Source organism: Suncus etruscus, chromosome 2 (assembly GCF_024139225.1).
Source record: "Suncus etruscus isolate mSunEtr1 chromosome 2, mSunEtr1.pri.cur, whole genome shotgun sequence".
In the NCBI taxonomy this organism is placed as follows: domain Eukaryota; kingdom Metazoa; phylum Chordata; class Mammalia; order Eulipotyphla; family Soricidae; genus Suncus; species Suncus etruscus.
This window is the reverse complement of record NC_064849.1, coordinates 20088287-20109520: the sequence shown is the minus strand read 5'-3', so window position 1 is coordinate 20109520 and position 21234 is coordinate 20088287. Positions and strand designations below refer to the sequence as shown.

General features: G+C 48.2%; 1 protein-coding gene across 1 annotated transcript; it reads left to right on the top strand.

Moving 5' to 3' along the window:
- Window positions 1-5042: 5042 nt before the first annotated feature.
- On the top strand, window positions 5043-8463 carry SPATA3 (spermatogenesis associated 3). The gene is made up of 2 exons (XM_049768910.1): window positions 5043-5487; window positions 8291-8463. Exons 1-2 carry the CDS (start codon window positions 5043-5045, stop codon window positions 8461-8463), a joined length of 618 nt encoding a protein of 205 aa, XP_049624867.1.
- The last annotated feature ends 12771 nt before the right edge of the window (window positions 8464-21234 follow it).

The window sequence follows — 21234 nt, the reverse complement described above, 5'->3', positions numbered from 1 at the left end:
GGTGATGAGATCCAGGAGGCCAAGCCTGGAGAAGATGCGAGGGAGGCGCCCGGGATTCCGGAGCTCATTGATTCTGGTACCCCGGGCTCGACGGCCAGACGTCTGCTGCTGGTGCTATGCCGATCGTCGGTGCTGAACTCCCAGCTCCCTCGGTTGCAGCTGCTCCTGCAGCAGTTGTGCGCCCGAGAAGGACGCCCGCCTGCCTCGCTCCTGGGCATCCTGGTGCAGCCGCAACGCGAGGAAGAGGCCAAGGCTTGCGGCCTCCTGGAGACTATGCTCCGCAGCGCCTTCTCCCCGCACAACCCCGCAGTCGAGGTGCACACCGGTGTCTTCTGCCCATGCCGCCCTGATGGTGCCCTGGACTTGCAGCTCGCCCCCCGTCGCAAGCACAAACGCTTCCGAGCAGTGGATCGCCAGACCCAGACTGAGAATGGTGAGGGGTCCCAGAGGGGTGGGCGGTACACCCCCAGACTCGAGTTCTGGGCCCTTCTCTCCTTGCAACTTCTCTGGATATTTTGGGAATTAAGTTGCTCACCCCCAGAGTGCTCCCTGAGGCTGTTCAGCAGAAGCAGAGCCTAGTTAACTGAACTTGGGGAAAGGGGGGGACCCCAGCCCTGCACCCTGTCCATTTTTCTGTACCAGGCTTTCCAGAATTGTTGCATGTGAGAGCTTGTAGGACAGGCCTCACTTCTCTCACTTACATGAGTCTCTGCTTCTCTAATAAAAACTTGAGGCTGGGGAGCTGGGCTCTGTCTGAGGGTCCTCACACTGAACAGTCCCCGATAACAGCCCTCTGAGGACCCCCTTGGAGCCACTGACCCCGTGGAAGTAGCTGGGCCAGCGGGTGCAGCTGGGCCTATGGGAGTAGAGGATCCTGAGGGAGTAGTTGAACCTCCCAGTTCTCTTCCAGCCTGTGACCTGAGGGTTCATCTTGTGGGTGTAATGGTAGAGCATGTGCCTTGCCTGTGTAAGGCCCCATTTTTCACCCCTGATGTCACATGACTTCTAGAGTACTATAGGGTGTAGCCCTGGTACCTTCCCCCAGGGAGCCCCCAGAAATGTGTCTTGTCCCTGCAAAAAGAGTCTCAAACCCTAGGCAGAGACCCTCTGGAGGCCGGGGGACATACCTGGACAGAGTGATCCAAATCCTAGTGCTGGAGGGTCCCCTCCTGATGATCAGAGTAAGCTGACCTCTTTGGGGTCCCTTTATTGTCCTCTGAACAAGGAATGGGGACCAGTTGGTATCTGAGGCATCATCAACTCTAAGAACTCAGCCACAGGACAAATTGTGACACGTGCATGCTGGGGTCATAGGGTGTGAGCTGTAGGCCTAACATAGTGGGGACCCCCTGGGTGTTAGATGTGCCACTTTAGGACCTTCTTAGACTCCTTAACTGTATCCCTGTAAAATCATACATTGTGAAATCACTCCAAACACTGTATCTCCACCCACCAGGCAGAAGGGTCTGAAGAAGCGGGTAGGGTAGCCATGAAGGATTAATAAACTAAGCCAGTCAGAAAAGAATTATGGAGTCAGTTTGCTTCTCACCTTGTGGTATTTCTGTGCTTCAAAGCCAGCCTGACTTTTCTTTATTCTCAGTACAAAATTCTACCTGGTGGAGGAGAGTGAAGTAAGATCCAGGTGTACTTTTACATAACAAAGGGTTAGGTAAAAAGAAAAGAGGAAATTGGGGGAACACCTTTGTTTTAGCTTAATAACTGGGTGTCATTTTACATACCTCCAAGGTTCATCTCCTGCCAAACAGCACAAGATGTTCCCTTTCTTAGATGGACACAACTAAGATAAGGCTCTGGCTTACCCAAGGCCTCTCATCTATGGTGCTGGGGATAAAACTAAGATGTGTTTGGGTTGGTGTGTCTCCCGGAGCAGTGCTGAGCCCATCTCTACCTTAAGACTTCTGCCCTTCCTGCAGTCTGGGGACAGATCCTGAGAGGCCTGGGCTGGGGACACAGGTTATCTGGGGTTTGAGCGGTGTTAGTGGGGCTACAGATGGCCCTTGCTGGGGGATAGATCTTGACTCAAAGGAGAGGACTTGACAGAAGAGAGAGGGCTTCCCACAACCAGGGAGTGAGTGTGGGTAGGTCCTCCAGACTAGTATTGATTCAGCCTAGGCTGTAGAGCCTTTGAGACCAGACTCAAGCCCAGGGCCTGTTGTACCACTCTTTCTCCTCCTCTGGCCTGCTCTCACCTCAGAGCCCAGTTCCTTAGCTCTGGCCTCCTTCTATCCAGAGCCTTCATGTTTTCTCCTCTCCCAGGGAATCTGTCACTCTCACCAGCACAGTGCCGTTTCCTGGGATCAGGGACACTTCTTGGGCCTTACTAGTTTCTGGGTGTGTTCATATGCCTGTCTATCTGCTTCTGTCTCCTCACTGAAGCTCTGGTTCTCATACATCAAGGACATATAGCAATGTCTATGGTCATATGTATGTGTGTGTGTGTTTGGGGAAGTGTCACACCCTGGGGGAAGGGAAGATTGCTTCTGGTATTGAGTCCACTGCTCATTGCACCCAAAAGGGCAGCCTCGCTGTCCCTAAATGCCAGCATGGTTGAGCTGGGTTGAGAAATGTTGATATTAGCCCAGCAAGATCCACAGTCAAAAGCTGACTAGTGGGCAAGAATGGGAGTTTGTAGAGATCAATGCTGGGCAGTGGACAGACTCATAGTCTTCCTGCTTCTCAACTGCACCCACACCTCCATCCCATGGACCCCCTGCTCTCACTTGGGACTCTTGACTTCTTGTCACCTTCTGTATCCCCCAAGCTGCCCCTCCTGGAAGTCTGGACAAAAACCACACATCAGGTCCATCTAAGCTGCCTTTCCCCTTATATCCTTTGTGGGTCTTTGGGCCTATCCTCTTGCTCAAGAGAATTCTTGAATTCATTTGTGGTCAAACCCATATTAACTGTTCTTTCCTTGAAGGCCTTGGGGAAGCAAGAGTCTCAGAAAAATTTAAGTCTCTTGGCTTCCACGGGACCCAAACCTCTCACTTCCTAAAAAGAACATGAGGCCTTTCTTGGGTCTTGATCTATAATGGGACTTTCTCTTATTGAACCGTTCACATTGGGCTGGTTTGTGCATGGCATTTGTTTCCAGCGGGGTGAACCTATTCTGGGCCTGGAGTCTCAGGGCTCCTGGAAGTGGGGGAGACTGTCAAATAACTCAACTTCATGACAGGGCCTCTGTGAAAGCAAGGCCTCTCTTCTCAGGGGCCAGAGCTTGTGGATTATCTTTGAAAATTGCTTTTCTTTGTCCGCTTCATCCTAAAAGGAAAACAAACATTCACTTGAAAAAGTTTCCTTCTCTACCCACAACATGACAACCTCCAGGTTGGAGGCTTCTGAGGTAATGTTGTTGTCCATCATCAACGGGTCTGAGGAAAGGAGAGTTTAGTATGGAGATTGCTTTTCTTTTGAAGGGTTTTTTTTGGTTTTGGTTTTGGTTTTGTTTTTTTAATTTTTATTGTGGCCAAAGTGAGTTACAAATCTTTCACAGTAATATTTAAAGTACATAGTGATGGGGCCGGCAAGGTGGCACTAGAGGTAAGGTGACTGCCTTGCAAGCGCTAGCCAAGGAAGAACCGTGGTTTGATCCCCCGGCATCCCATATGGTCCCCCCAAGCCAGGGGCAATTTCTGAGAGCTTAGTCAGGAGTAACCCCTGAGCATCAAACGGGTGTGGCCCAAAAAACCAAAAACCAAATAAATAAATAAATAAATAAATAAAGTACATAGTGATAAGAATAAGGGGAATTCCCACCACCAGTGTTGTCCATCCTCCACCCCTTTTCCCAGCATGCATCCCACTTCTCCCTTCTTTACCGCCTGGATGCTAACGTAACTGGTCCCCACTTGTACAGCTTGTTGTAGATTGGGTATCAATTCTGTTGTCATTGACTTTGGGTTTGGTGTTCAAGTCTGATCATTTTTTATTTCCAATAAATGTTCATATGACTGTCTAGTCCTGGTACCGTCTATTTTTGCCCCTCAAATTATGAGGCTGAACAAGATGATTTCAGTAATGGTTCTGTTGAAGTATAAGAAATGAAAAGGGAAAAAATACCTAGAAGGAATCGTCTAGGTGTTATAACTATCAAAACAAACAAACACACACAAAAATAGAACAAAACAAATAAACAAAATAAAGTCCTCCCCCCCAAAAAAAACCCAAACCAGTAACTACTTAAAAAGATTTGTGTTTCTTCTTTTTTATGGTTTTGAAGCCACACCTGGCTGTGCTCAGGGGTTACTTCTGGCTCTGTGCTCAGGGATTACTCCTAGAGGAATTTGGGAGACTATATGGAAGGATAGGATTAGAGATCCAACCCAGGTCAGCAGCATGTAAGACAATTGTTCTCCCATCTGTACTGTTGCTGCAGCAATTGTGAAGGGAAATTCTACTGCTGAATGCAAGGGTTCTTTTCATACTTAGGGAACCATAGTCTTTCCCACAGCAGTGAGGGGAGGGGAAGAGTGATCTGTCCCTCCACTGTACTCTCAGATCATCAGGAGAGTTCCAGCTATGGGGAAAAGTCAGGTGAGAGGTTGATGGTTTGAGCAAATGGGTGGGAGAGAGATTTGATGGCAACATAATCCTAGGGGAGTACCCAGAGGAGGCTGCCTGAGAAGCAGAAATATGAGGGGACAGGAAATTTCAGGTCTTATAACAAGGTTGAAGCAGGTCCTTGAGGGTTTGCATCACTGCCCAGGCCAAAAAGAAATTTGTCCCCACTGGGGAGAAGAAAATTGTCCCCACTGTCCTACCATAGGTGCCACCCTGGTCTTTATGACCTCACAGAAGGTATGGGTCAGTGAAAATTGTCCCTACTGTCCTACCATATGTGCCACCCTGGCCTTTGTGACCTCACAGAGGGGTATGGGTGAGTTTCCTGGATGGGGCCTGGAAAGGGCAGGAGGCCAAACAAAGCCTTCCCTAGGGCCAGGGGCAAATCATCCCCCCAGGAGGGAGCTGCCCAGAAATTAGCAGCCCCATGTAGGTCCAGGTGGAAGTTGGGCGAAGTTACCATGAAAAAAAGCAAGAGGAAGAAGAGTGAGCACAGACGCCATGGCTCTCATGCCCACTCCCAGCCAGCTAGCTCCGAGTCCAGCCCCCGAAAGGCCAGCTCCGAGTCCACCACCCCACGGAGCAACTCTGGCCTAAGCCCCCAAAACCCCTGCTCCGTCAATGTCTCCCAGAAACCCAGCTCCGAGGACATTCTACAGCAACCCAGCACTGGGGCCGCTGTACAGCATCTCAATGTTGAGGTCACCTCCCAGGCACCTAGTTCTGGGGTCTCCCCTCAACGGTCCCGGTCCCACCAGCAATACCTCAGCCCTGAGGTCTCCACACAAACCAGCTTTTTCTCAAAGCAGCCCCAGACAAACTCCACTCAAGAGGAAAATATGTCCAATGGGTGCCTGGATCGTTGTGGCAGCGATGTGAAACCAGCCTTCCCATCAAAGGAAGCAGGTGCGCAGGTGTTCCTTTTCTCTCCCCTTCAGCGGAGGAAGAGAGGGTCAAGATCAGGGTTAGGGCCAGTGTTCAAGCCCAGGCTAATTCTTAACAGGTGATGATACTCAGTTTTTTCATTTTATTTTGGAGCTTGGAACTACATTTGTTGGATCATCAGAGGCTTGGCTGGGTTTTTATCATCCAATGGAATAGGACACTTGGGTTTTTCCAGTCTTCACTATTCCCCATATCCCTGGGAAAGACTGTGAGACACTGACATTGAACATGGTACAGTGGTAATTTGACCTCATTAGGAGAAACAACTTCTAGAGGCTGTGGTGTGTGGGTGGATGGACACGGATGGATGGATGGATGGATGGATGGATGGATGGATGGATGGATGGATGATGGATGGGTGGGTGGAAGGATGGATGGATGGGTGGGTGGGTGGATGGGTGGATGGATGGGTGGGTGGATGGGTGGATGGATGGATGGTGGGTGGGTGGGTGGATGGATGGTGGGTGGGTGGGTGGATGGGTGGATGGATGGGTGGGTGGATGGGTGGATGGATGGATGGTGGGTGGGTGGGTGGATGGATAAATGGATAAATGGATGGATGGGTGGGTGAGTGGGTGGGTGGATGGGTGGATGGATGGGTGGGTGGATGGGTGGATGGATGGATGGTGGGTGGGTAGTTGGATGATGGATGGATGGGTGGTGGATGGATGGATGGGTGGATGGGTGGATGGATGGTGAGAGATAGTAATAGAAGGACAGAGTGAACAAGATAGATAGAAATGTAGATAGATAGAGGAATAGAGTGATCGAGTAAATAATAGATTGAAAGTAATAAAGAAAGTTGAGGGAAAGAGATTTAATAAATAGATATAGGGCACAACAGGGAGGGAGCTTGCCTTGCAGACAGCTGACCCAGGTTAATTCCCCCAGCATCCCATCTGGTTCTCTGAGCCTGCCAGAAGTGACCCCTGAGTGTAGCCAGGTGTAGCCCCAAACTTCCCCTCCCACCCCCCAAAAAAGTAATAGATCCAAGGATTCTATGGTTTTGGAAACCATTGGGATAGACTTCTCTGTTCACATTAGGCTCTTTTTCATTAAGGAGAGAAAAAGTATAGAGATTTAGTACAGAGAACATGGGCCAGGCTGATGGAAAGGAGGGGTAAGAAAGGCAAAAGCATTCAGGGCATGAGAGTGGGTAGAGGAGTTGAATATGTCTAGGAGAGAGATGTCCATTGCCCTTGTCCTGACAAAGGCTGCATGGAGAGGATCATAGATACAGGACAGCCAGTGAAATGCATGGTGCAGTGGTATCTTCAGAATAATCTTCAGAGTAATCTTCAGAATAATGTGTCCTGGATGTTCTGGGCAGTCTGTTTCTATTTGCTGAATCTGGTCACCTGACCTGTAGAAGAATGCACACAAGAAGATATGCTTAACATAAAGACTTGTCTAATGAGTAGTAGCTCTGAGAAATGGGATGCTTCCCCATCTTGGGTAGCTAGTGTCTGAATAAGCGTTGGAGTACACAGAAAGAACTGAAGTGTAGAGTTCAGGAGGTGAAGTGGTTGGTATTATGAATTGTAACATAATAGCTAATTCCCAGTTATCCCATTGACCTTTATTTACTGGCACCCAACATTTGACTCCCCTGTTAATCTTATTTTACAATCCTCTGGATTTTACAGATGAGGGAACTAAGGCTCAAGAACTGCAAGCACCTCACTGTCAAGGCACCAAGGAGGGGACTTAGTCTCACCTGAGACTCCAGGATTCTCCCTCTTAACTCAGTGCTGACCCAATCTTGAGGTCTAGTGTGTTCCCCAGCAGGAAGAAAACATTTTTTTATGGATATCCCAAGAGCCAGGATGCAGATCTCTGGACTCTGGAGAGATTACACCCTGCAGATCTCAGCTTGTCCCTTGAGGATATAAGAGCCTGAAATGAGAGGTCAGGGTGCAAGTGTCTGATCCTGGGGGCTGTGGTAAACAATATCTGTGGCTGAGTTGGTCTGATATTGGTGTATGCCTATGGCTGGAGAGTTATCTGTGTCAGTGATGAGTATGATACTCTTCTCCCACAGAAGGAATTGTCTTCCTTTAAGCCAGTGTAGAAAGACCACATACAGTCAATCCCCAAACACCACCAGGAGTGATCCCCGCACATGGAGCCAGGAGTGGAATAAGCCTTGAACACCATTAGGTGTGGCAAAAACAATACCTTCAACTCCGTGCTTTAGCTCTTTGAGCCTCTTTTTCTGTTTTATAGCTGAGAAAGACAACACACTCCACTTTGCAGGAATGTCTGTCAAATAAACAGAATCACAAGAAGTGACCCATGGTGACATATGGTAGTGATAGTCATGGCATGATTATTGTTCCTGTTCCAGGCAGCCCATAAGACTATGGCCCAGGCAGCTGCTGGCCTGCACACCAATGTAGCAGAACGTGCCTTTGGAGAATCCTTTTCCTTGGGTAGTCCAGCTGCCCCCAAGAAGTCTTGGATGATTCTTATATTATTTGTTTTGGTTTTGGGGCCACACCTAGTAACACTAAGGTGTTACCCCTGGCAAGCTTTGGGAACCATATGGGATGCTGAAGATTGAGCCTGGTCGGCCATGTGCAAAGCAAATTTCTACCTTGTGCTATTGTGCAGGCCCCACCTTGGATGACTCTTTAGGGCAGAGGTGGCCCTGTAAACCCTGAGAACATAGAATGTAGGCAGCAGCTGAACTGTTGGTGTCACTTTCCATCACCCTACTGGGGGCAGACAGGCCCCTCATATCTCTCCTTTTCTGCCCATGCAGAGAGTAGGACCCATTTGGACTCACAGGTCACCTGCACCTGTGCCACTTGTCCCGGCAGCTGTGTGTGCTGGCGCCGCCGAGGCCTATGCCATAGCCGGATCTTCGACACCCTCCTGCCTGAGGACTTACCAGACAGAGGAACCCCCAGCCTCCTCACCTTCTACAGGTTCTGAAGTCAGGGTGGGGGTGTGGTCTGCAACCTCAGAGCTCTCTCTCTTTACTACTCCTCATGCCCAGGACCTGGCTCTACGTGTTATAAGTCTACCCATTATAAGTCATATGCAAATTTCTCTTGGAGATTCTCAGACAAAAGCCTCTTTCCCTCTGCTGGTTATTTCCTGGGAATTGGATCTCTGACCAGACCACCCCACCAGGGACCCCCATATATTTTCTTTTTTTTTAGGAGGTTATTTCTTTAGGAGGGGAGTCCTCATAGTGATTCAGGCCTGAAACCCTCTCGCCTTCATCTCTTGACCTGGAGAAAGTCCCCCAGAAACATGACCCTGAGGACTGTGGGTAGCATACAACACACCTGTGCTATCTCCCTTCAAATGGTCTCAGGTTACTCAGGGTCCCCCCCCCCACACCCCCGCCAACATATCCCCAGGTTGGTCTGTTGATGGTGATTACATGGTTATCATCAGTCATGAATTCTGCTCCTTTTTTCGCCACAATTTTCACAAAACCACCTGGAGGAAGCTGGGGTCACTTTATGGCTCCAAGGAAGGCTAGCCTGAGAGGGGCCTCTGCCTACCCCCAGAGCCACCCCACTTCACCTGAGGGTCTCACAGCATCTACTTGGAGATCACAGACTCCTAAGCCAGAGGCAGGACCTACCCATCTTCATCCTCTTCTGCCCCCTCTTGCCAGCTCCTCCCCTGCCTCATTCCTCAATCTTGTCTCAGACAAGAACAAACCCCACTTAACATAGCTGGAGAGGGTACCAGGGCTGCTGTGGGGTACCTTCTGGGAATCTAACTGTCCCTCACTCATCATTAACTGGTTATAAGGAATTCTTGTGTCTGTGGGCCAGGGGAATGTGACACGGGCCAGGGTCACTTTCATACTGTCAAGTAAGAAAACCACCCAGACTGCACAGCAAGCTCAACCCCAGAGTCCCAGGGTACCCAGAACAGAGCACCAGTTCTGAAAATGGGTGTATGAGCTCTTGGTACCTGCAAAGTCATACTAATGATTATGAATAGCCTGAAGCATGAACATTTGGAATGAAGACTGGGGCCTGAAAGTGGTTTTTGTCCTAGCAAAGATGTTCTAAGAGCTTTTGAAGAAAAGGGTTTCCCTCTGAGTGGGAATTCCCCTGATTCAATGTTAATATGTACCTAAAATATTGCTGTGAAAGATATGTAATCCACTTTGATCAAAAATAAAAATAAGGGGCCGGGCGGTGGCGCCAAAGGTAAGGTGCCTGCCTTGCCAGCGCTGCCTTGGACGGACCGCGGTTCGATCCCCCGGTGTCCCATATGGTCCCCCAAGCCAGGAGCAACTTCTGAGCACATAGCCAGGAGTAACCCCTGAGCGTTACCGGGTGTGGCCCAAAAACCAAAAAAAAAAAAAAAAAAAAAAAAAATAAAAATAAAAATAAAATAAATAAAATGATAAAATAAAATAATAAAAAGAAATAAATTAAATTAAAAAAAAAAAAGAAAAGGGCTTCCCTCTGAATGTGGTGGTACAGGTAGATGTGGAAGGCTCAGGGATATATCACAGCACCAAGGATTTTCCAGTGGCTTCCAGAGAAAAGGGGCCACTGGGCTGGAGAGATAGAACAGGCGTAAGGCACTTGCCTGGGTGACTCTAGTTTTGCTCCCCAGCTCTGACCTCTGAGCACTGCAGGAGGTGGCCCCAAATTCAAAAATAAATGAATGTCAATTAAAAGGAGGCCAAGCAGGGTACACCATCCCATCTCCCTCATCCTCTTCTTGGCTGAGTTGGATATTGGCTCTAAACTTCCATGTGAACCTCAAATCCATGGGTTTCCTGGCATGGGAATAGAGGCAGCACCTAGTCCCAGCACCGTTGCACCCCAGTTCTCCCACAGAAATGACTGCCTCACCCTCAGCGGAGAACCTCCCCTGAGGAGAGAGCAAGAAAGAGCCTGGTGCTGAGGTGATCCTCTGGAGCCTGGCATCAGCAGCCATGATTACTGTCCCAGAGTTCCAAGTTCCCAGGCCAGCCTCCCTCAGACCCTAGGAGTCCCTGCACTTTGTTAGAAGGTGCAGCAAGGGTGGATGGAGAAGAGTTGCATTTCCTTGAAAGGAGGCCCTGGCGGGGAGCTAAGTATTGTCTGCACTCCTGAGGGGCCCCCAACTGTGCTGTTGACAGGAAAGCCTGACATTCTCTCACTTGCAAACTCTTGCTTTGCAGAAAGCCACGGAAACCCTCCGTTCATCGTGGTGCGCGTGCTCCAAGTTCTCGGCACTGTTGCTGGGTTCCTGGCAGTGCTCGGGATTGCCTTTTTCATCAGTGAGTCCTTGTGAACAAGCCCCAACTCCAAAGTACACCGGTATGTGGCCCTCCTCATACTTCACGCCTAATCTCCCAGCTGATTATGCAGGGCTTTCTAGAGCCACAACTCTGCACCCCAAGCAAGCCTGAGCACCCAGTAGCTGCTCCCAGGCATTAGAGGGCCCTGGCCTGGTAGTCCCTGCACACCCTGGACACACTTGAATAAGGCGTAATCTATTGCTGAAATTCTCCCAGCTAGTCCTCTCCACCCCATGCTATCCCAGTTACAGACCCTAGGCAGGAGGAAGAGAAGTGGGAGGCAGAGGTGCCTGTCCTTGGGGCTTTCCGTTTCCACCATCCTTTATTCAGGGTCTGCTCCCCTCCTTTAGAAAGCTCCTTTCCATGATCCTGCTCTTCCCCTTTACAATGTCCCTCTGTAATTAGGGATGGGTTAGTTTGTATGTTTGCTTGTTTATTTGTTGGACAAGGTGTCTGGATTGTGAGATACTGGGGCACTGGGGCCAAGGGCCAGAAACAGGGGAAGGGGAGCAGGGACTGAGAGCCAGGGTAAGGGGCTGGGCATTCTGTATGGCATCTGCTTTGGGCTAGTCTCCCTAAAAGCAGAGCCTGAAGCAGGGATTCAGACTCAAAAGACTTAGTGGGGGTAAAAAGGGAGAGTGGATAGAGGATAAGAGCAAAAGATGCTGGGACCTATCTCAGGGCAATGAGCACCAAACTTAAACTATCCATGGGACTAAGCCCACACAGGATAGGGGGCCTCTGACACAGAGCTGAGGGACATTAACATAAAGAGAGATGGGGAAATGGGTTCCCAGCACTGGGGGGACAGCTCTCAGCTAGCAGGAGTCCAACTAGAAGGTCAAGAACCTTCCAGAATGGGGTCCAGGGCACACTTCTCACAGTTCACATGCTGGGAGCAGAGGATCCACGATAAGACTACCCTCCCTAGTCGGGTTGATGAAACTCCCAAATACTCCCCGTGGGCCCCCACCAAGACTGTTTTCTCAGCATGCTCAAAGGTTGATTCTCCAGATGTTTCATCTCTGGGAAATCGGGGCCCCCTAAAGGCTGGGGTGGTAAAAGCTGAATGTGCAAGTGGGTGACAGCAGGCAGCTGAGAGTGAGACAGGTCGCCTTGAACCATGAGTTTTAGGGTCTCCTGACTGACGGTGAAGACACACTGGGTGAGCCAGGGGCCTAGAGAAAGCCAGATCCCATCCACATCCCCCAACTCTGGTGTCCCGGGAAAGTGCTTTAAATTCTGTCACTTCTCTCCTTCCCAGCTCTAGAGGCTCATGCCAGCCCAGCACCACTGAGGCTGGGCAGAATCATGTCTGGAAACCCTCAGTTCAGTATTTCTATAGAATAGCCATATCCAATACTCAGGGATCCCCAAACTTTCCCACCTCTGATGTTGTCTCTTTTTGTTTTTGTTTTTGTTTTTGTTTTTGGGCCACACCCGGCGGTGCTCAGGGGTTACTCCTGGCTGTCTGCTCAGAAATAGCTCCTGGCAGGCACGGGGGACCATATGGGACACAGGGATTCGAACCAACCACCTTTGGTCCTGGATCGGCTGCTTGCAAGGCAAACGCCGCTGTGCTAAGTCTAATCTTTATTTTTCTTTCTTTCTTTCTTTCTTTCTTTCTTTCTTTCTTTCTTTCTTTCTTTCTTTCTTTCCTTCTTTCTTTCTTTCTTTCTTTCTTTCTTTCTTTCCTTCTTTCTTTCTTTCCTTCTTTCTTTCTTTCTTTCTTTCTTTCTTTCTTTCTTTCTTTCTTTCTTTCTTTCTTTCTTTCTTTCTTTCTTTCTTTCTTTCTTTCTTTCTTTCTTTCTTTCTTTCTTTCTTTCTTTCTTTCTTTCTTTTTTGCCATACCTTACTCCCAATGTGATTCAGGGAACCACATGGAGTACCAGGAATCAAACCTGGGCCATCTGCATGCAAAGCAAATGCCCTACCATTGTACTAACACTCCAGCCCATTACTGTTTTCTTTAAACTGAGCACCTTTAAAAAAATTTATATGAGGTATTTTAATTTACAACATTGTTTACAATAAGATTTTAAGCATTCTACACCCTGCATCAGAGCTTTCCTCCACCACTGTCTCAGCCCTCCTCATCACCGCCAAACCCTGAGTAAACTTGAATTTCATGGTCCAGGTTCTGTTTATCTTTGACCATCTATTACTCCCTTACTGTTTCTTTACATTACACATATGAGATGAGATTGCTCATCCTAAGTCTGACCCTCTCTTCTGCTGACCATTCAGCTTCATACTCTCCAGCTCTTAACTTTTTTTTAGTTTTTGGGCCACATCCAGTGATGCTCAAGTGTTACTCCTAGCTATGCCCTCAGAAATCACTCCTAGCTTGGAGGACCATATGGGATGTTGGGGATTGAACCGTGGTCCATCCTAGGTCATCCACATGCAAGACAAATACCCTATTATTGTGCCACCACTCCTGCCCCTCCAGCTTTTAACTTTTTAAGTTTTTCTTGAGGAGGTCACACCCAGTGGTACTCAGTGGTTACTCCTAGCTCTGAGCTCAGAAATAGCTTCTTGTAGGCATGGGGGACCATATGGGATGCCGCAAATCAAACCCGAGTTTATCCAGTGTTGGATATGTGCAAGGCAAATGCCCTACCACTGTGCTATCTCTCTGGTCCTTTTTTAAGTTATTTTTTTAAAAGAAAATTTAAATCTGGCATAAAGTGAAAATCCTCTTGCCATAAAAAGATTCGTAGTAAATTGTGAAAACAGGATCACATGGGACCCTTGGGCACCCAGGAAAGCTTGAGCTTTAAAACTTAGGTCCTCAGAGCAATATGGTTGGCTACAAAGTCAGTAAAGAACAGGCGCATTCCTCTATAAAAATGATGACTCAGAGGAGAAAGAAATAAAAAATATATCCCATTTAAAATAGTGTAAAAAAAAATCAAGTAACTAAGAATCAACCCATCAAGGGAAGTTAGATACCTATACCACAGAAATTTCAAACCATTTAAAAAATTTGAAAAACAACTTTGCAACTATATATTCACGGTGATTCAATTAAAGAATTTAGAGAAAATTAAAAAATAAATAAAAGAAAGAAAGCACATGTCTGGTTAGCAGAATTTCTAGTGCATAGGAGTATCATTTTTAAGTGAATGATTTGCTGTTGTTTGAAAATATGGAATGAATATTTTATGTGATAAAGATATGTAGAACAAATTTAAGTTCAATAAAAAATTAAAAAAATAAAATAAATTTGAAGAAAAAAAAAACTTAGGCCCTCTGGCCCGGAGAGATAGCACAGCGGCGTTTGACGCCTTGCAAGCAGCCGATCCAGGACCAAAGGTGGTTGGTTCGAATCCCGGTGTCCCATATGGTCCCCCGTGCCTGCCAGGAGCTATTTCTGAGCAGACAGCCAGGAGAAACCCCTGAGCACTGCCGGGTGTGGCCCAAAAACCAAAAAAACAAAAAACAAAAAAACTTAGGCCCTCGGAGAGATAAGCATGGAGATAAGACCTTCATGCAGAAGGCCGGTGGTTCGAATCCCGGCATCCCATATGGTCCCCTGAGCCTACCAGGAGTAACCCCTGAGTGCTGCCGGGTGTGACCCCCCCCCCCAAAAAACAAACTTAGGCCCTGGGTTTCAAGGATTTTTGTGGGTGTTTGTCAAGAGGTGGGTATGGGTATGGGGGCCCCACATGTATACTCTAGGCAGGGACTGAAAGAGTAATGATAGAAGCTTTATTTAATCCACATTAAAGCCCCCAGGGTCTACTGGAATATGTCTTACCCATACTGAGTTGAAGCGACCTGAGGTCTGATGGAAAAGAGAGGTGGAGGCTGATTTGTGGGGAGGAGGAGAGAAAAGGGAGAAGGGGAGGATAGAGGAGAGGGGCAGAAGGAAGTAGAGTGAACCCCCTTGTTCCATTCCTACCTGGGGTCATTTTCCCCCACTGACACAGGAGCAAAGACCCCAGAAACTGCATCCAGACTCCCTGCAGCCCCCAGAGTTTGTGTCTGATGGGTCCCAGGGCTCAGGTAGCTGGGGGTGGGGGTGCCTTGGTCACCTCCAACCCTGTGGGATCACCCAGCTCTGAAGGGTGAACCTGTCCCTGGAGGGGCCCTGCCCTGAGTGCAGCACCCTCGGAACCACATGGTTCTGCCCAAGAACAAGACAACACACACACATACATGCACACACACACACACACACACACACACACACACACACACTACTTGTCTTTACCCCACAGTCCTAAATCCTGCCAGCTTCTCTGGAGGCAAGTCTACCCCCCCCCCCAAGTACCCTCCATGTCTCCCTGTGTTACAACCTGTGTCTGGACACTAAGGGAGTTCTCGGGGTCCCTGTTCAGGAAGGTGGGTACATGGACTCGGTGATGGGAAACAGAAATCAGACACTCAGAAGTGAAGTTAAAACGCTGCCTGTTTATTGCATGTTACAGCAGGACACTTATACTTAATTTCTTGGCAAGGTATCATAATGGCAGACATAACTGTTAGTTCTCACACTGTACCAGACAAATGCATAGGGCAAGATGCATGCTTATCTTTACAGACCCAGAGCATAGCCTTTAGCTTCTTTGTTCTTCTGCTGTTTGTTTTGAGACCATTCTTTGTGGTCAGCCATTTGGACCTGGTAGCAAGGTCAGTTTTCAAAGACTGGCATTTTTAAATGTTGGGCCTTGTTCCAATTCGTGCACTCTGAGCTGAACCTGAAATATTAACCCTTAATATAACTGCACTTAGGCTGGCACCAAAGCTAGATTTGAGGGTGATTAATAATTTGTAAAACTATTAAGAATTGTTTGAATATACACAACTGCTTGTGACGGGTTTTGCAGAAATCTAAGTGGTCTTAAAGGTCCTTAGGAGGCTAGTGAAGCTATGTCTCAAATAAGAGGGGCATTTTATGCCATGATCTCTATCAATTTCCCTATTTTCCCCAAGTGCCTCATGACAATTGTGGGTACAGGCAACCAAGGCTTCTTGGAGCCTGGTGCCCTCATAGGCAGCTAAAGTCTCTTGAGCCTGGTGACCTCCCATGGCTGTGGCCTCTGGTTTACGGTCCTTACACAGGAGCATAGCACCCCCAGAGTTGCTGAAGGTGGTGGTAAACACCTGACTCTCTGCTTCTGTTGAAATTGCTGCCCCAGAAGTGGTGTGGAGCCTTAGTTGGGGTCTCTGTTAACTGGCTCCTGGGTAATTGAGATGTCAGGAGCAGGCCCAGATTCTGCACCCCACCCTAATTCATCTTCCCAGCCTTTGGCTTGGGTAAAACTCCTCTAGCAGGGCTTGGGGTGCTGTTGTAGAAGCCCAGTCATCCTGGGTCCAGACATCAATCACCTTCTCTTACGCCTCACTGTCCTTTGGCACCCCCAACATCCCTGCACAGCTTGGGGGTATAGATGTTGATGTGTGAGCAGCACCAGGGATAGGCTCCAAGCAGGTTTCCAACACGGAGAGACCAAGGCCACATTGGACCTTTGGTCAAGGACAAAGGAGTAGATTAAATAATTCAGGTACATCCTATGCTTGCCCAGCAGTGCCTGCTTTGTGCTATCAAAACCAATCCCAGATAGACCCGAGATTTTCACTTGGAAGCCAGAGAAGAGCTATAGTCACTAAAAGCCTCACGGAGGAAATGTGAGAATAGGGTAGGGGATGTGTAAGGTTATTTGGAGAGAGGAGACCCAGAGTCTCCTGAGTTCTGTAAGGGGCTCTTCTCCTCCATCTATGTGGAGAACACATCCAGTCTGTACCAATACCTGAGATCAAACTGGGCATGGGGGCCAGAGAGACAGTGCTCATGTCTTGCACATGCACAACCTGAGTTTGATCTCCAAAGCCTCAAATATTCCCTCAGCCCAAACCGATAAATAAACTCAGGTTGGTTATATGTAAAGAAGAGCTTTCATCACTGCCCAGTATCTCTGAGGCCCATCCCCAATCTAAAGACAGAACCTGGCAACAATGGCAAGCCCTCCTCTCAGAGGAAAGATGTTTTGTGAATTTTCCATCCTCTAGTGCCTGCTTTGGGCACTGACTGTGCTAAACTTGCCATCATGGCCCAGTGGTGCTCTGGTGACCTTGAGTTCAAATAGACAGGGATGGGTAAACTGAGAGCAAACGCAGAGCAAACTGAGCAAGGCAGCCCCATAGCAGCATATCCCAAAGGGAAGCAATGTCCCTAGAGTACTGGGATGCAAGGCCACCAAAGTACAAGCAATAGCAACAGACAAAGGTCCCTCTCTACAGGGGGATCCTAGCAGCCGCCCAGCTGTCAACTCCGGGTGTGGAGAACCATCAGAAGTTATCACCTGCCCAGCCCACATTCTCCTCATCGATCCAGTTTCCATCAGGGATCTCTCTTGTCGCCAAAATAGAACCATAAAAACATGCTGTGGCATCCGTGTGTTTTTCTCAGATACAAACATGGGCTTTGCAAGTGGATAAAGAGGTGAGTGGGGGGGTTGGTGTCTGAGCCACGGGTGACCCTGAGGTGGCCAGGAAGACATTGGTCACTGCTGGGGTCACAGACTCAGGAACTTCTCACTGTGTGAGTTCCTCTTGCCCTTCCTTAAAGCCCCCCAAATGTCAGAGGGACCCCTTTAACAGGGAACGTGGAGGGTCCTGGCTCTTTACACACCTATTTTAGAGAACAGGGGGGCCAGGACTCCTAGATTTTGGGACAGTAGCTTCATCTATTCGGGTGCACCGAGGGGGTCCTGGTGGTGGCCTAGAAATGGAGCATGGTGAAGGGAGAAGATGCAAGCGAGCACAACAGTGGCTCCTGAGACAATCCTGCCTAGGCAACCTTCAAAAGGTTCCTTATACCTCCCATGCCTTCCTCATCTGAGAGAAAAATGAGTCACCGAAATTCTCAGGCGAAAGGACAGTTTCAAGGGTTCTGGGATTTAGGGGATGGAATGACAGTGCAGTGAGCAGGCTACTTGTCTTCACAAGGATGACCCTGGTTTGATCCTTGGCACTGATTCTCTGAAGCCCTGAGCAGAGTCAGGAGTAAGTCCTGAACACAGCCAGGTATGGACCCAAAACTTAAATACAAGGCATGTTGGGGGTGTGAAGAAAGCAGTCACAGTCACCGCCCATGTCTCTGGGGAAAGTGGGAGCTGGAGGTGCTGGGCAGGTGGCCTGGCAGCTGCCAGGAACTTCAAGGCCAAACCTGCCTCCCACCCAGGATCTTTCCTAAGCATGTGAGGGGCATCTTGAACATCTCCACTCTGGGACATCAGCCTCCTGAGGATGCCAGCCTTGCCTGAGATTGAGATGGGTTCCCAGCCACAGGATATAGTCAGGGAGATGGAGCCCAGAATTGCTGGTTCCCCTAATGAAGATGTAAACCCCTTTTCTCTGGCATATTCATTAGGTTTCCCTTAGACATAGATGTCAGACACCCTGATACATTGATAAGCAAAACAAGAAGGTACTGAGGTTTATAAATATCCAAGAGTTCAGCTTCTGGGGCTTGAGCAGTGGCACAAGCAGTAGGGTGTTTGCCTTGCACGCGCTAACCTAGGATGGACTTGCAGTTCAATCCCCGTCCCCCCCCCCCCCCCGTGTCCCATATGGTCCCCCAAGCCAAGAGGGATTTCTGAGTGCATAGCCAGGAGTAACCCCTGAACATCACCGGGTGTGGCCCAAAAACAAACAAACAAAAAAGAATTCAGCTTTCCAAGTAGCTTATTCTAGGGCAGTGCTTCTTAAATAGTGGGGCGCGCCCCCGGGAGTGGGGGGAACGAGGTTTCGTAAAGGGGGCGCGTTTGACCTTGGCAAACACTGTCATAACAAACTAAGCCCCGTGTTTATGTCTCTGTATGTCTCTGGAGCTGAGAGTTTCTGCGTCCTGCTTCAAACCCTGCTTCGAAAAGCTATGCATTGCAAAACGTGCTCATTGTAGCCATTAATCCAGACATCACCTCTGATTAAAAAATCAGCTCAAATTAGTTTATGTATTTTCGTTTTGCAGGTTAAAGTTTTTTTTAATAAAGAAAATGTGGGGGGAGGCACGAAAGATGTTTTCTTCTTCCTATGGGGGGTCATGACAGAAAATAATTGAGAAGCACTGTTCTAGGGGTGCAGACTGTACCCCCTAGAAAAAGCTCTAGCTGCCTTTGCAGTGCAGGATAGAAACTCTTTTTTTTTTCTATTTGTCTCGAGTCTAGGACTGGGAAAATGCTAACAATGATCTCAAAAGGGCTACAGAAATTATTTAAAGGGTCAGAACACATGCTTTGCATAGGGGAGACCTGAGTTTGATCCCCAGCATGGTCCTAAGCACTATTATGAGTGCTAGCAGGGACTGAGTGGAGCTCCAAAAAAAAAAAAAAAAAAGCATCACAGCAAATCTAAATCTAACCAGCTCCTCCAAGCATCTCTGAGCAGGGAGACTCATGTGTGTCCAGCTGCTGAATTGTCTATATACTATCAAGAGCTTGGAAATGAAAGGAAGGGTAGAGGGCAGCAGAGGACAGGAGGAGGTTCATAGAATAGTAAGAGTTGGTGTTGGGAAGCAGTGGTTACTGTGCAAGAGTCAGTGCAGGTGTTGTTTTTTTGTTTTTTGTTTTTTTGTTTTTGTTTTTTGTTTTGTGTGTGTGTGTGTGTTGTTTTTGGGCCACACCCGGCATTGCTCAGGGGATACTGCTGGCTGTCTGCTCAGAAATAGCTCCTGGCAGGCACGGGGGACCATATGGGACACTGGGATTCGAACCAACCACCTTTGGTCCTGGATCGGCTGCTTGCAAGGCAAATGCCGCTGTGCTATCTCTCCGGGCCCAGTGCAGGTGTTTTTTAAAGCACATGCCAACCCTGGCTCCAACCCCAGCATCACATCGTCCACGAGCAGAACTCTAACCCCCAGCACTGCACAGCGCACACATTACAGCATCTTCAGGCCATTGAGCTGCCTGCTCAGACGGTAGAGAACTTCTAGGAGCATCCAGGCCTACTAAGAGCCACTTGAAAGAATACCACTAATCCTCCCCCCAAGAAAGTAGTTTACTCTGCCATGCAAATGGGTCTTGCAGATTAAAAAGTTATTCCTATTCTTGGTTTCTGCAACAGAATACTGGTTAGGAGAAGCAAAGCAGGGGTTGGTACAGTGGTGCAAGCAGTAGGGCATTTGCCTTGCAGGCACTGACCAAGGACAGACCACGGTTCAATCCTCCAAGCCAGGAGCGATTTTTGAGTGTACAGCCAGGAGTAACCACTGAGTGATTGAGTGTGACCCAAAAACAAAAAACAAGAAGAAGAAGAAGAAGAAGAAGAAGAAGAAGAAGAAGAAGAAGAAGAAGAAGAAGAAGAAGAAGAAGAAGAAGAAGAAGAAGAGGAGGAGGGGGAGGGGGAGGAAGGGGAGGAGGAGGAAGAAGAAGAAGAAAGAACAACAACAACAACAATAACAACAACAACAACAACATAAAAAAGGGTAAAGGCCTGGAGAGAGTACACATGGTAGACCACTTTCTTTCCATGTGGCCAACCTGGGTTTCCATTTCCAGCACCCCATATGGTTCCTGGAGCCCTACCAGAAGTGATCCCTAAATACAGAGCCAGGAGTAAGTGCTAAGTATGGCTGGGTATGACCCAATAAATAAATAAATAAACAAACAAATAAATAATTGCTTTTAAAAAGGCAGATGGGGGCCGGAGTGATGGCGCAGTGATAGGACATTTGCCTCGCACGCAGTTGACTCAGGACGGTCATCAGTTCGATCCCCGGCGTCCCATATGGTCCCCCAAGCCAGGAGCGATTTCTGAGAGCATAGCCAGGAGTGACCCCTGAGTGTCACCGGGTGTGACCCAAAAATCAAAAATAAATAAATAAAAATAAAAAGGCAGATGATATCAATTGTATGGTACTGGGTGAAAATTAGTTTTGGGGGATGATAATGATGACACTTTCTACACACCTGATTTACATGATTATTCATATACATATTTATACAGTGTTCCAGAAACTCACATCACCAATGTGCTCTTCCCTCCAATGTCCCCAAGTTCCCTCCCATCCCACCATGCCCCCTGGGCAGACATATAATCATTTTATTTCATATTGCTTGCTCCAACAAAACAAAGGAATGTCAAATGAGGATCAGGGTGGAAATGCTGGGTCTGGCACAAAGGAGAGCTGTGCTCCCCACTCTCTATCCCATATTTTATAGGCCTCCAGGCAAGAATAGATCTATGAGTTTTGGGGGTTAGAGCAATAACATGGTGGGTAGGGCGTTTGTCTTGCACACAACTCATCTGGGTTCAATCACCAGTATTCCATATGGTCTCCCCTAACCTGCCAGGTGATATTTCTGAGCACAGAGCCAGGAGTAATCCCTGAGTATCTTCAAGTATGGCCCAAAAAACAAACAAAGAGTATGAGTTTTGGGGTTTTGTTGTTTTTTGGGGGGGGCCACACTTGGTGGCACCCAGGGGTT

Excerpts from the sequence above, each read along its gene's own strand:
- SPATA3 (XM_049768910.1), top strand. The coding sequence starts at position 5,043 with ATGAAAAAAAGCAAGAGGAAGAAGAGTGAGCACAGACGCCATGGCTCT. Across the intron at positions 5,488-8,290 it reads CTTCCCATCAAAGGAAGCAG|AGAGTAGGACCCATTTGGAC; the intron begins GTGCGCAGGTGT and ends CTGCCCATGCAG.